Here is a 16,126-nt window from a genome sequence, read left to right as displayed (position 1 = left end):
AAAAATAAGACAAATTATTTTAAGATATTTAAAAAAAAAAAATCTTGACATGAGGGGAAAAAAAATCCGACCCTTAGGCCTGCAGAGCACAGAACTGCTGGAACACAGCCAGGATATGAGGGTCTAATTCAGCAGTGAAGAGAAGGTTCTCCAGAGTCACCATATACTGCTGGATTATCTGATGATGCTGCAGACACAGAAAAGGGGTGTTCAGGTCAGGAAGAGCATGTAAGCAATCATGCAGAACATTTCCCTCAGCAGCCCACCCACACTGTGGAGTGAGAAGAGGAGGTCGGAAAAATAAAGTAGTTCATACTGACAGGACTAACAGACTCCTCAAACCCCAGCATTATGAGAATGGACAGGGAAACGCGAAAGAAGGGACGTCCAACAGTTTTCTAAACAATGCAGTCGTTACCAGCCTGTCCTAAGTGTAACTCATGATGCCAGGCCGTGGCAGCAGCACCTGCTTGTGGCTACTACTAGTACGGATTAGTGCAGCAAGGTCTCCCCACTAGTCAGGACATAATGTGTTAGGACTTTTTAAAAAGCAGCCCAGATACTAACTGAGAAAGTTGAAAACGTTGGGGTGGAGGGGAACTTGTAAGTGTTCCTAGGTAGACCTGAATGTACTCAGGGATTCTTATAGATTAAAATCTTTTAAATTGTCAGTGAATAAAAAAGGGAAAAAAAAAAAAAAAAGAATCTAGAGGATCTAGAGGAACTCCTAATGACTTCTGCATTAATCATTTTTCTAGAACAAATGAAGATTTAGTGGGTTAGTTTAGTGGGTTTGTGTCTGAAGACACAAAGAATCTGCTCCATTCTCTAACTTAAATGTAGCTGAGAGCAGGTATTGCCATATTTCTTTTGCAGAGACCTCAGCTTACCATGCTTCTGTGGGTACTTTATCATCTAAACATGAAAATTTTAAGTACTTTTATAAATCCAATTACTATTTACTTAGAATTTTAAAAAAATCTATTTTAAATTACATTTGAGATCCTAAGCAGAGGAAATGGCAATTAGAAGTCTATGTGATAATAAACCAATTTAAACCTAAATTTTTTGATGAATAATAGCAGCAAATGGAATAAACTAAAGGGCCTACAGGTTACTACATAACCTTGCAAATTTGGCAAGGATTTTTTTTTTAAATGGGAAAACCTTTATGGCTGAGAATATAGTGTTTATCATTAAACAATGTTCCATACAAACCTGCAGGAAGATCTGCTGGAGCCTCTCTATGCAGTTCTTATACCATGGCGTCAATACGCTGGTTCCATCGGTTTCACATCGTACTAAGTGCTCAGTCAAGATCATGATAAAACGCTGGAAAGGAGGAATGAGGTGAAGTATTGGAGGGATAATTTTATACTTCAGAAACAAACTCATGACAGAGGCCTCCAAGTATGGCCTGTTCTACCCAGTCTTTGTGCTGTGTGCTCCTAACTCATGATTCACTGAATACTGTCAATCTAGAAAAGGAAACCAGTAATAATTTGCATTGATGTGTTCTTTTGGGCAATACATAAAGATTCAATGTCTAAATATCCTAGTAATATTATTTCTGGACCTCTAAGAAAATAATCAGAAATGTTAGGAGGATACTATGAACAAAAATGTTCTCAGGATGGAAAACAATCACCTAAATCATCAACAATAGGGAATAATTAAACATGAAACAGGCATTTCAATGTTAAGTACATGGCACAGAACTGAGAATACATGGTGGCCTCCAAATACTGACATTTTCTTTTGTAAATTTTTGTATTCTTAAAACTATTCTGTAAATAAGCATGCATTCCTTTCATAATTAAAAATGTTTTTAAAATGAAAGAAATGCATTGATTCCTTTATGTCAATGTGCCATACCAAGTTACCTGAAATATGACGAGGAAGAGGTTCTTCTGCTCACTCTGTGCAGACTCCACTTTCTCCTGCAGCCTTTCTATCTGCTCCTCAAGGGCCCCATCTTTCCTGTCGCTGCTTCTGTCGTCATCATCACTTCGCTGCATAGGGCACAGAAACAAAAGGAAAATATTTATAAATCCAGTGTATTGAATCCCATATTAAAGAAGAGGAAGGATTTTATTCTGTCAGGTCACATGCTGTTTAAAGACCTGTATTCTATTGAGAACATGCCTGTAATCCCAGCTACTTGGAAGGCTAAGGCAGGAGGTCAGCCTCAATCAATTCAGATAGAGCCTATCTCAAAAATTTAAAAATAGACTCTTAAATTCAGTGACGCTTGTCTTGGTAACAGCAGAGGGGGTGTTGACTATAAAATAACACTGCCTAATGCTGTGTGCAGTTAAGAACAGGGAAGTACCCTGTTTATCTTTCATCCCTAACAGGCCATGTGGAAAAGATGGACAGGCCCTCCTGTGGCTCATAGCCCAGGCTGCTCGTTCTCATCAGAATAAGAAATGGCTTCAACTGACATGCAATAATTCAAAGCAGATTGTTCAAGACTCTGCTGATAATAGTGGGTTCAATCTACCCCTATACATAGCTTTAATAATTTCTTCCAACTTCCTCTGAAGAGTATTCGGCATTTAAATCAAAACTACACTAAGAGTTCATCTCATACCATCAGGAATGGCAGTCATCAAGAATACAATGATAATAAATGCTAGAGAGGATGTGGAGGAAAACAAACACTTCTACACTGTTGGTAGAACTGTAAATTGCTATAACCGTATGGAAATCAGTATGGAGGCTCCTTAAAGGACTAGACATGGAACTACCACATGACCCAGCTATTCCACTCCTAGGTATTCATCCTGCAGAAGTGTAAAGTCACCATCCGACAGTGATACACGCATACCCACATTTATAGCAGCACGATTCACAACAGCCAGAAACTATGGAACCAGCACAGGTGTCCACCAACAGACGAATGGATAAAGAAAATGTGGTCTATATACACAGTGGAGTTTTATTCAGCTATAAGTAAAAATGAAATTATGTCATTTGCAGGGAAATGGATAGAACTAAAGACCTTTATATTAAGTGAAAAAAGTCAGACTCAGAAAGTCAAAGGAAGCATGTTTTCCCTCATATGTGGAAGCTGGAGAGGAAAAAGGAAAGAAAAGTGGGGGCAGATCTCAGGGAAATCAAACAGAAGTCAGCAGAGGGAAGGGGTCAAGGGGTGGGAGGCAGGCAAGGCGGGGGAAGTGCTGCAAGTGGTACTGGGCAGATTCTGTTGTTATGTTGTGTGCATGTACGAACATGTAACAACAAATCCCACCACTGTGTACAACTATAATGCACCAATAAAAATGCTGAGAAAGAGAAAAACAGAAAAATGCCTACTGACGAGTTGCTAAAGCAGTACTCTTGGAGAAGAATATACAGCATTTGTTTATTAGGCTTGTAAAATAAGGCAGAAAATCCATCATTCATCTTCATTGTACTGAGGAAGGGAAAGTGAGAGGTCAGATGGCTGAGCAGCACTTGGCTCTAGGTATGTCACATACCAGGTTTCTTTTAGCATGAAGGTGGGTGTCATGCACAGGACCTAGAAGGCCTGGTAATCCCTCTAGATACTACTCTACTGCTAAGGCCTGTCTTTGAGAGCATCTCCCATTCTTGAAGCAAAACTATCAGAACCACTCTGATTTTACCTCTAACACACACCTGTTAGGGGGTCTTCCTTATGTTCCAAGCACCCAGGCACATTTGTCTTCCTAGTTCTACACTAAGGTAAGGCTGGAGTACCATTCCCAACAAATCTTTCTGCCAGAAAGGAAATGCTACAAAAATCCACACTGCCAGTTACAAAAGCCACTATCCACACGTGGCTACTGAGCGCTTGAAATGCAAGTGGCCAGTGCAACAAGGAAAGGGAATTTTAAACTTTATTCAAATAATTTCAGCCAATTTAAAATTTAAATAGTCACATGTGCTAGCAGCTATTGTATTTTAGCAAACTTCCAGAGAACACTGTAGCATGTGTGAAAATCTCTACCCTGTCATTTACACGCTATATGATCTGGAGCATGTTTTCTGGAGCCTCAATTTATATGTCTAAAAAATGGGACAATACCATTTACCTTATAGTATTTTAGGTTTGTGAGTGTATGTTTACATTCCCTTATGTATATATTTCTGTCTACATGGACACCAGCACTTAAACTTCCTGTAGGTTCACAGGTCATTCAACATTTTCCCCACGTTCTACTTCGGTAAACATGCTTAACACTGGAAAGTATTGTCATGGAGAATACAAGTGCTACTATGCAACGTCACAGAATGCAGTCAGCTCCCTGATTTCCCTCAAAACTGCTAAAATACTAAACATTTTATTACTATGAGAATTATTTTTATAAACTAGGGAGTGTCTGTTCCATCCCTCTCCAAAGTACTGAGGAAGTGATAAGCATCTACAATCTTCTCCCTTTCCCCATTGCACCAGAGACTCAGAAATGAAGTGTCCTCTTCCCTTTTAGGAAGTACAAACAAGAAGTTGATCCAGAGATGATAAACTAGGGACAAGTAAAGCTCATGGCTTACAACATGCAGTACGACAGCCCAAACAAACGACCTGATTCTATCCCCTCTGCTTCTAGAAAAGGCTATAGAACTTGGACTAAGACGAAATGAATTACCACCAAGTATTCGTCTTTGAACATTCTCCCCAGGTGCTGTCATACCTTCTTTAACCATTCTGAAATCGACACAAGACTTACCCGTTTGTGTTGCCTTGCCAGTTTCTCTTTAGCTTCTTCTAGCTCTTTTTGGATCTTGAGAACATGTTTGTTCATCTTACGAATTGTAGAGTGTAAGATTTCCCAAACAAACAGTCTTAAAGAAATATGGCATTTGGTTAATGTATGGCAGGTTATGCTTATAGGCAATAAACCCCCTCAAATTCTACAATCTATTCCATCCTTAAGGGCTGCTACAGCTTCCCCTCATTGGGCACAGTCATATTTCTCCAGCAACACTTATGATGATGTGCAAGCATCCATCTCCACTCGTTAGACTCAAGCAGACTCAAGGAAGCTCGCCAAGGACAATACTATCCTTGCCATTTTTCTTACTTCTGTCCCTTATATGACATGTACATACTCACTGAACTGAAGTGGAAACTATGAAAACCACTAACATTACGAGAAATACATTTCTCTGTTCTAAATGTCAACAGTAAGCATTGGAAGTTAATCTGAGGTTCATTTCACATCCTTTCAGTACTTAGCCAATTCCCTTGGGAGATTTCGGAAATTCATTAGTTGATAATGGCTATCAACTGCTAGGCTTTAAGAATGAGATAAATTTGTCAGCTATCTTTATCATCAAATAGCACAAAAAGTGAGGATCAGCTTGCAGGTACTTTAAAATAAGTGGTTTACTTTTTAAAATATCCGCTCATTTTTATGTGTATAAACTAGGCCTCCTAACATCAGGATACAGCACAGAATAGTACTTCCTTCTACAAATCTTGGCCTGGATGACAGTTTAAGTAGAAGATAACATAGTAATCTGTTCATAAAACTCCAAGTCTTAGAATGTTAGCAGATAGGACAAAAGAGCAGAGCACTCTGACTCTGGTAGGGGTCAGCAAAGGCTTTGCAGTTAGAAATCCTTGAGCTAGGTGTTGAAGAACAGATGTGCTCTTGAGCAATTAACTGATTCTAGAAGGCCTGGTCTGAATCTTGGCTCTGCACTTGGTTATGTGACTCTGGGCAAACTACTTAAGCATTCTGTGACATTTTCCTATTCTGTAAAATGTGGACAATTATCGAACCTCCTGTTGGGTGTTGTGAGCATGAGTTGAGAAGGTAAATCACTCAGAATAATGGTTAACACATTCGTGGGTGGTCAGTTTTCTGAGTGTTTGCAAATCTGAGAATGCCCTTCTGTTGGCTTCATTTGTGAACATCAACTTGGCTGATCACACATTTGATCATACCCTGTAGCCCTAAGGATTCAGTATATTTCATACCAGTATCCTCTGGCAACAACAGATACAATGAAGAGTTAAAGCACTGTGATGGATTTTTATGTCTTATGGATTTTTATGAGTTATTTTATAGAGTTTGTGTTCTCTAAGAATTGATATACATATGGCCTTTTTTTTCTCCCCGCTGGAGCTGGGGATTGAACCCAGGGCCTTGTGCATGCAAGGCAAGCACTCTACCAACTGAGCTATATCCCCAGCCCTACATAAGGTCCCTTATACATGAACTCCAAACCTAGTAAAGTCACGAGACAGTTCTGAGGAGAAGATCCAATTTGCTACTGCAGCACAGTCAACAATCTGTGTACGAATCATCTTATCCACGAGGACAGCGATCATCTACAAGGAGAAAAGAATCTCTCGAGTAAATCACCTAGTAGTAGCCAAAATAATACTACCCCTACAAAAGTAAAACAGGGCTAATAATTCATCTTTTGTGGCAAGGGAATTGATCAATCTGATCATTATGTCTTAAGACTTATTCTGCCCTCTGCTTGGTTCTAGTAATGTAAGACATACTACAATATTAATAAAGATTGAATGAAAAAAAAAACTCTAAATGATAATTGTTAAAAAAAATTTTAGATGAAAATGCCTGTACAAAACACGTATATAATTTCACCTGAATCCCCAAAATATATTTTTTCATAGAAAGACTTAACTGTCTTATGAAAGTTTTTAAATCCCTTTTTATAATACACAGTACAAAAGCAATTATACTGAAGTTTGAGAAATATAGTACTTATTTGTAGAAACTGGATAGAACAGACAACTGTCTCCTCCCAAACTAGTAGACTACTAAGCAACAAGCATTCTTACTGAACATTTAAAATGTATTGAGATATTATAGTTCAAAACCAATTTTAACACTTACACTTTTAAGAATAAATCAAACATCATTCACAGCATCAAAAAAATTCATAAATTTTAATACCATTCTATAAGCAGAGTCAAATTTCACGTTTTACAAATGAAAACAACACTTAATTGCTTGTCATTATACCTAATCAGAGCTTCAACATGTTTAATTAAATAATTTACCTGTGGATGGTTCCTCCAAACCTCAAACATAACTCTTAGCACATGTAACTTCCCCTCATCACTTTCTGCTAGAGTTTTGAAGACTTCATGAAACCTTTTGATAATGGGGAAGAAATACCACATATACTTATTCATTAAGCATTTTTGTTTTCAAAACAGATTACTCAATTTATTATATATTATGTAAGTACAAAATAACCAAATATTAACCATTAAGGATGCTAAAAAGGTATGACTAGTAAGTCAGTTTGTAAGGGAGCTGCCACAAAATCTTAAGAGAGGAATATCTATATCCTCCTCCTTCTTTTGGACTCTGAAGTTAGAAAAAAATATGTCTTTAGATGCCAACCTTTGAGCAGCTCTCAAAAATGTCGGTAGCTCTCATTTCTGCTTGCTTTCCTTTGGGAAGATGTTTAGACAGGCTGAGAGCTTCTGACTTTATAGACGACTACCCTGAGGGCAGAGGCTTTCACTCATTTCTCTCAATGCACCTTCCATCTACACATGCAGACCATACATACAGACTAAAAGAAGCCCTGGGACAGGGAAGTTAGCTACAAAACCAATATTCAATAGCACTATTAAGATCTTCATATTAAGAAAACAGATAAAAATTATTATGCCATTGGTGTTCACCAAGCTTGTACTTACTTTGCAAGAGCACTGAAGGAGTGGCTGAATGATTTGGCTGCCAAATGTAGCAGAGTCTGTACAAAGACCTCTATTTTCAATGGGTTAAAACTAAATCCTTCATCTGAAAAATATTTCACAGTAATATTAAAAAAAAAGGTATAGCAATTCCAATCTTAATTCTCAGTTTTATAGAACTGTTTCCCTAATTATTCTATATGGTCCATTTCTTTAAAAAACAGCACTCATATTTCCTTATTCATATTCAGTCCATATATAATGGAAAGATCATATATTAATTAAAAGCAAAGAGTGAATACTTAAACCTATGTCTTAAGATATATGACAGTGTCTAAATTTAACATCACCATTTCGATTTATGCTTTCTAAATCCATTGCCCTGCCAATGGTTACCCAGTTGTCCTAGTGGACTGTCATTTTGTATGCTACCACATCCATTTAATTATTATAGATAACTATACATAACACAATGTTTTAATATGTGATAAGGTAAATTCCTCTTATCACTTCTTTTCTTATCCATTTATTAATCAGGTAAACTTAGAAATTATTTTGTCAATTTTCCCACCTTTGCCAATAAAACAAAATAAAACTGCAATTCTGTTTGGAATTACATGGTATATACTCAGTAAATGTTAAACATTACTATCAATATAGCTTAATTTGGAGAAAACATCTCCCTTTATAACACACCAAGTCTCATTCAGGAATCTCTCCGGTAAAAGCAGAGATGTTTTAAAACATCACTGAATGATCAAGGTATATTTTACTCTGTAGGTAGAATGCAGTTTATATTCATAATGGAAAATGATTTCACAGGAATGTAAGGGCCTCTTTTTAGATAAGGGGGAAAATATCTGGGTTTTAAGAACAAATGACAGGCTGAATAGGTGAAATAGATCCACCGCTTTACGAGACCCAATGGATTTAGAGGAGCTCCTGTTGCCGGAGTTGTTTATACTTTAACTTGCCTACATACACAGTTCCACTGAAGAAATATTTAATTTCCTTACCATCATCATCATCCTGGTTAGGATTTGGTACATCTTTCAAAATGCTGAAGATTTCATCATTGGTTGCTTTACTTTTAAAGGCAACAGCTAAACAGAGGGCCACGGAATGTCCAGGAAGAGAATCTAAAGACAGAATGGAGGAGAAGATAGATCAAACTGAAAAACTATTCTAATGAACAACTGAGACAGAAACAAAAACAAAACCAAAAAAACTCTTTCCCAAACATACTCTTTATCTCAAGATCAATATTTAAACTGCGTAAGTGAAGGTTTCCTTTAATAAGCCAAAACAAAACAAAACAAAGACGAAACCTAACAACAAAAACACTCAACCAGAAAGACGATTCTCATTTCAATACTTTCTTAATGATACGGAGCTGAGATCCGGAGTCCAAGGGCTGTTGAGCTCCCTCAAGATAAGCAGTGAGGGGAAAAGTGATATAATTACAACTCTCTCTAACAGCCCTCAACTTTCTTAGACCTTTGTAACCTCAAGTCAAGAACCAAAGTACTTTTCTTTCATTTTTGCCAATATCCCCTTCTTGCCACTTTCTCTAGGACAGCAGAAACTAAGTTTGACCTTGAACAAGGTAAAAGCTGCCTACTTAAGAGGGTGTTTTGCTGCTCTCTTCTGCTTGACATGCTTGAATCTACATAAGGCAGATACTCTTGATGTGACTCCAGGTGCTTACTACTGGTTTACATCTATTGAGTACTGTGTGCTTGTATAAAGGCATCCCCAGAGCAACAGGGAATCAACTTTGAGTGTAAGGGAGATAAGTAAGGTAACCAAAAGAGACTCCTGACATTGGCTCATAAACTATGAGTTTTAAGCACCTGGAATGAACAAAGTCAATTACAACAGGTCACATGAGCGTTGTCATATAACACCTGCTATGAGCTTTTCCTTGAAAGTGGGAGAGGAAAATAAATGAAAAAAACAAAAACAAAAACAAAAAACAACCAAAAAAACAAAAAAAACACAGTATATAACCAGAATCTTTTGTCACCAAGGAACTTACATTCTAGTTGAGGAACCAAGATAATTACATTTAAGGTAGCCAGAGAGCAAAACAAAACTGGCTTGCTAAAAGTTAAAAAAAAAATACTTATGGGAGTAGAGCTTAGGCTATACTCCAGGAAGCAAAAGGAATTAGAGACAAGAGCAATGTTGACAGATGCAAAGAATCTCCACACAACACAAAATGGAAGGTTTGTGGAGGGGCTGTGCTCACTGCAACACCAAAAGACCAACTTGGAAGACTCCTACGCCTGACTCTGCACTAGGGTCACCCATGTACAACACCTTTCCTTCATTATACGCAGTGTGCCAAGTACAAAATAGCATCTCAAATCACAGCCCTCTGACTTACGGTGCAATCTCAGAGAAGCTATGAATGAAAGGCAAGAAAATCACACTGACGAATTTACTTCTAGAGGCACACTGGCATGTGTACCTATGTTCCCAACACCACACCTTAACTATTATCAGATGATAATCAATTCACATAATCCCCATCATCATAACAAATACACATTTTCAGTTTAGTACATTCTAACTCTGAACTTACCTTGCTATACTTGACACCATATTTAAAATGATGTCAAAGACAAAACACTGTAAGCAGTATAAAAATTATAAGCCAATGATAACAAATTAAATCTCAGCAAAATCCTCAAAATGATCACAGGACAAATAATAGTGGTTAGTGATGGACCACCTTCAAACAGAGAAAGTATAAACCCCAAGAAAAGAAAGTACAATTTTTCCACTTTTAAGTAACTGACTTCATAGAATAGTTGCACTGATACTCTTTTAAGACAAAGGAACGAACATATGTCTAATTTTATTACTTACTGCTACTTTCATCTCCATACTTGTAAATGCAGGTTGGGTTTGCAGGACATAGAGCTGAGAAGGTAGGAGGAACAATATCTAATATACGCTGATGGTAAGACAACCTACAATACAAATAACAGCCTCAGAAAATCTTTCATCAGTTTTATTCTTTGGTAACACCCAACTTACCTGGAAAGTCACTATCACTAACACCCTGAGCCCAGCTGACAACCAAGAAGTGAATGGGGAAAAAGTCCTCTGGGCTTTTGTCTTAGCAGCTCCCTAAAACTCAAGCCTATTTCAAAACTTACTGGTTTTCACTGATGTGTATTAGGTTAGGGGGCCCACAAGCCTGGTGACCAAGGATGTGGGCTGAGAGTGGGACAGGGTGGAGGAAATAATCTGCATGGCTGACAGACTGGTTTTATTGCACCAAATAAATAAATACAGAAGATAACAGTTTCTACTTGTGAAGGTATTTACAGATCATGCCATAGAGGAAAACTAGAAGGAATATGGCAAATTGACAGTGAAGAGATGGATACACAAACACACACACAGGTGGATATAAAAATATTTATAGATATACATTATGTACATATGCATATATGTGTTCACCCAGAGGGCCCAGAACCAACCACATACCAATAACAAGGAGCAAATCTAGGGCCCAGATCTTGGTTCCTAAATACTACCACTCCACTCTTAGAAACTAGGGTAATCTGAGTGGATGATTTGGGGAGGGAGAGTGTCAAAAAAATAACACATGGGCTTAAAAATCTCATACCTGAAAATAAGGAAATGCTCAATGAATGTTGGAGGACATTATTTAAATAAACAAAAAGAAAAAGGGCTTACACAGGGTTCCCATGGGTAAACAAGGCACAATTTAGGCATCAAAATAAATAACAATAGTCATGGTTTGATTTTAAATAAAGGAATAAACAAAAGGGGAGAAAGGATAGCTCTTTCTAATAGTAGAAAGCCAACGAATAAATGTTTAAAGAAAAAAAAGGACAAAGAGAATCATCACTTGGCAATCAGTGGTGGCTGATAAAGGCTGGATGTTTTAGTGAAGAGTGGAGGTTTGATGAAGAAGAAGACAAGAATGTAACTTAGAATTTATCTTCCCCAAATTATATTAATCAATATGTGATTAACACTAATTAATCACAAAGGGCAAAATGGTGAGGTTAAGATGGAGAAACCTGGCACACCAACACAACCAGGTGGTCAAGATAAAATAGCACCAGTGGTTGGATTCACATGCCTTCCCATGTGACACACTGAAAGCAATAACCTAAGACCTGAGTAAGCTAAGGAGGAAATATCAGAGCAATCTGAGAAAGTAAGGTCTAGACTCTTTAACACTAGCAAAGACATGAAAGATGAAGATTAGGAACAACAGCTGTTCAACACTGAAGGTTTCTGAAGAGAATGACAACTCAGGACTACCCATGTTTTCTGTGCCAGAAAAGAAAGACATTGATGGGATTGTTGGTGAAACAGCAATGCCATCTGGGGATTGTATGGTAGTTTGCACCAGAGCGGACTTTCTCTTGTGGAAAGTGTCAGCTGGTTATGTAAGAGGGGAAATATACTTTGAAGTGTCAAAGGATGATGGTCCATCCCGTCTGCCGCTTGTTCTCTGACATTTGTAACAGGTGGAGAGGAGACAAGGAGTGAGCATTAGAGCAAACATCATAAAATGCCAGCAATGTGGGACTCTAGATGAACAGGACACAGAGTTCTTGGTATTCTGGGAGTCAACTTTTGTATACGTTTGAAATAATTTTATGGTACATTAAAGTACAACTTATTGGCTAAATTCACATAGAATACAGATGGTAAGGCTGACTAATTTTTTTCAGCCTAAATCCTGATTAAAAAGTAAGATAGAATAAGGGCAAATACTCAGACACATATTATACATCAGGTACAAAGAAGAGAAAAATATCCTACCAGCAAAACTAGAAGAACTAAATACAGGAGAAAACATAAAGAACTTACCTCATACATTTTTCTAGAACTTCTCTTACAAACTTTGGTTTGGGACTTTCAAGATCTTGAGTAAGACAATCTGACCTAATTGAGGAAATGTAGTTTTTTAAGTTCTTACACATGGTCTGCACTTATACCTAACCTGCACTAACTAGAAATAATTTTCCTCTATTATTCAATTTATAAATAGTAAATTAATATCAAAGAAATAAAAGATTTCAGATAGTAAAGAAGACTGCCTTTAAATTACAATTTTAAAGATTTTTGACTTAAAAAGAAAGGAAAGATAAAACATACCACACTTACCAATCTTCCCAGCTCCAGCGGAACTGAAAGTTACTTAGATGATGAGAAAACCAATTAATAAACCTACATGGGGGTGGGAAGAAGAATGGTTGCTATTTAGAACAGAAATTTATGTAATCTTTCAAACAGATTAACTTGATTTTATGCTTGATGGAAACCACCCCCCACCTGCAGCTGTATCTTCTCTTGCCTCTTTTTTCTCTGCAAATCTTATAACTCATTTTTAATAGTTCCTTTTTTCCCTTCTTCTACCAGTGCTTACTTTTATTCTTTTTAGGTAAGAAACAGATATAATTTGAGCACCTATTTTGTGTGCGCACTTTATATATGTTTATGTAACAGCACAGAAATAAGCAATTATTATACCTGTCTACACATGTAGTATTCATTGTGTCCAAACGCATGTATAGCATTTCAGTTGCCTGTGCAAGCTGAGAATTTGCAGATAAGGAAAACTATTCTCCAACCTCTTTGAAAACGAAAAACAAAAACCCCATAAACTTTGAGCATCTTTTCATGTTTAAATGATATTTCGGTTTTTGTTTTTTACAAAGCTATAAAGTATCAATAATGCATAATAAATCTGGTCTGTATACATTCATGAAATCAAGATAATTGATATTTTGCTTCTTTTATTATCCATTCCTCTTTTCCTCTCTCCCAAGCTTCCACTGGCCTGCTGTCATTATGTTATTTTGCATTTTCTAGAATTTTAAGTAAATTTCCAGTATATGGATTCTTCTTTCTTTGGTACCTTTCACTTGGCATAGATTATTTTTCTATTTATTCAAGTTGTTGTCTGCATTGTGTTGTTATTCTTGTTGTTTCTTTATACTGCTGAGTAGCATTGTTTCAAATATATAATAGTTTGTTTATCCATTCATGTGTCACTGGACACTTGAACTATTTCTAGTTTTGTGCTATTACAAATCAAGTTTCTTTGAACACTAATGCCCAGATCTCTTCCTCTGAAAGCCCAGATTATTTTTCAAAGAATGAAAACAAAATAAAAAAATTTTTCCAAAAAAAGTTAGAGACTACCAGCAGTGAACCTTCTCTAAAGGAAATACTAACGATGGATGGAAAATTTATGATATACAAAGAGAAATGGAGATCCCTGAAAGTGGAAGATATGTACATTTACTTAAATGAATATTACTGTTATGAAACTTTTTTTTCCTTTAAGCTCTGTTTTAAGAGTAGCATGTAAATGGGAATAGAAAAAGAAATTAAAGTGTTTTCTGATCATTTTATTATCTGAAAGGTCAGAAATTAACTTAAGACTAATAAGCATACATGACAAAAAGAATACAGGTATATATTCCTATAGAAATATAGGTATATACTTGTAAACTAATAGGAGAAAAAAAAATGAAATAAAACCCCAAATTCCTTATGTAATACAAAAGACATGACAGCAAAGAAATACAGGCAGGCATGACAAATAGGGCCCAATTAAAAGACAAAGATTGTCAAGCTGGCTATAATTCCAGTTAGATGCTGGGTGTAAAACAGAAAAATGTAAGGATGCAGAAAGTTAGAATAAAAAGAATGAGAGGAAAAAAAAGATTATTTTTAAGAGAGAAAAATGGTGAAGCTTTATTACATTTAACAAAACAGACTTTTAAAAGCAAAAGCTACATATGATAAAAAGAATCGCTTCAGACCAATGCCAAAGATATAACAACTCTGAACTTGTACTGACCTAATAATATTAACTCAAAACAAAGTAAACTATAGAAGTAGAGAAATGAGCAAATTCACAGTCATAGTGGGAGAGTTAATACCTTCTCTCCCCTTAACTACATGCAACAGCAGGCCAAAAAATTTTTTTTAATTTTTAAAAATTGTTAGATACTGAATTAAATATTACAATTAACGGATCCTAATCCTTTTATAGAACAGTCTGAACTACAGATTATACATTCTTATTTGCAGCAAACTATATTTTAAAGAGCAAGGAAATGATCATCATGTTAGAACAGTGTCAGGGTAGAAGCAGAGGGACCCTGCTGGGTAGGAGAACAGAGTATAGGGTATAGCAATCAATATATTCGACTTCATAATGGAGGGGAGGTGTTATATGTTAACACTGCAATGTGCATATCAGTCCATCTCTCTTATTCAAATGATAGAATCCACCATTAAAACAAGGCAAATTGGAACCATCCTTCCTAAAACCTAAAGTTTAGTTGGAACAAAGACAAAATTGAGAAAAGTTAGCTCAGATATTTAATAACATTTTAAAGCCAGTCCAATGAGTATCAATAAAAACAAAGCAAAGGATACAACTTGGGGTAGGGAGCCAGGCTGAAGTTTGCACAGTTCAATGAGAAGTGTTGTGTACATCACGTCAATGTGAGGGGGTGCTGGAAGTTGAAATAGTTCTGCGAAGATCACCTAGAGAAGAATCATGAATCAGAACTCAACTCAATTGCTATTGTTGTACTTAACAGTTAGAAAAATCTTAATGTAATAATAAACTCAAACTCTTAACTCCATGGCACTCATAAGGAAAAAAGAATTACTTTCTATAACAAATACCATAATGAAATCTTTCCCCTCCTTTATTTATAACTCAATCAAATAAGAGCATATAAGACTAATGCTTATTTGATCCACACTACTCCCTGACAAGTGTGCAATAATTCCAACACTGGAAGTGTCTAAGTTGATTCAGGAAGTACATGGTGAGTTTCATTTCTGTAAGTGACAATAACCCTTCTGAGAATCAGAAAGAGAAGATAGTCAAGTTATTGCACACTCCTACTTGTAATAGATGCTAGATCTCTGGCAGTGTGAGAATTCTTTGCCACGCTTCTTGTTCAGAAACTTCTGCTTTCCACCCTCCTTACAGAACCACCAACCTAGAATTCTAAAGCCTGGCCTGTATTTTTTCTTCTTATTCCCGTTTTTCTCACTCCTATACTTCACTCTGACAAAGTTTTACACATTCTACAGATTTAAAAATATGACATATTTTGCATTTCAACTGACAAGTCAATGAGCCAAGTTCACAGTATAAGCATATTCTCTCACAAGTTTTGTACAGATAGGCAGATATAGTATTTTTAAAAAGTATTTTTAAGAAAGCACAAAAGAAGGAGATGAATAAAATGTGAATCTTAATAATACAGCATCACTATGCTCTTTGATGAAAACTTCAACATAAAGGAGAAGTGCAGTGAACAGCATGACTTGTGTCAGGTGGAAACTATCAGGACAGGGTCTCTTCAAGGTTCTGCACTATCAGTACCATCCTCTTGTCTGAATTAACTTGGGGTCCAAAATATTTCTAGTTCTCCAAAT

General features: G+C 36.5%; 1 protein-coding gene across 2 annotated transcripts in view; it reads right to left on the bottom strand.

The window, feature by feature from the left end:
• The window catches only part of NCBP1 (nuclear cap binding protein subunit 1), a 34,211-nt gene continuing 18,085 nt past the window's right edge, over positions 1–16,126 (bottom strand). For both annotated transcript variants that reach the window (XM_079113308.1, XM_079113309.1), the window contains 13 exons: positions 15,107–15,217; positions 13,184–13,248; positions 12,818–12,880; positions 12,521–12,595; positions 10,529–10,632; positions 8,671–8,793; positions 7,658–7,760; positions 7,007–7,100; positions 6,201–6,304; positions 4,695–4,809; positions 1,884–2,012; positions 1,219–1,332; positions 1–187 (listed from right to left, as the gene is read on the bottom strand). In XM_079113308.1, the coding sequence (XP_078969434.1) occupies positions 74–187; positions 1,219–1,332; positions 1,884–2,012; positions 4,695–4,809; positions 6,201–6,304; positions 7,007–7,100; positions 7,658–7,760; positions 8,671–8,793; positions 10,529–10,632; positions 12,521–12,595; positions 12,818–12,880; positions 13,184–13,248; positions 15,107–15,217 (1,314 nt within the window). In that variant the 3' untranslated portion in view covers positions 1–73. The remainder of the gene's footprint in view (positions 188–1,218; positions 1,333–1,883; positions 2,013–4,694; positions 4,810–6,200; positions 6,305–7,006; positions 7,101–7,657; positions 7,761–8,670; positions 8,794–10,528; positions 10,633–12,520; positions 12,596–12,817; positions 12,881–13,183; positions 13,249–15,106; positions 15,218–16,126) is intronic.

This window comes from Sciurus vulgaris, assembly GCF_902686455.1.
Source record: "Sciurus vulgaris genome assembly, chromosome: 15".
NCBI classification, from domain to species: domain Eukaryota; kingdom Metazoa; phylum Chordata; class Mammalia; order Rodentia; family Sciuridae; genus Sciurus; species Sciurus vulgaris.
This window is presented reverse-complemented; position numbering and strand designations above follow the sequence as displayed.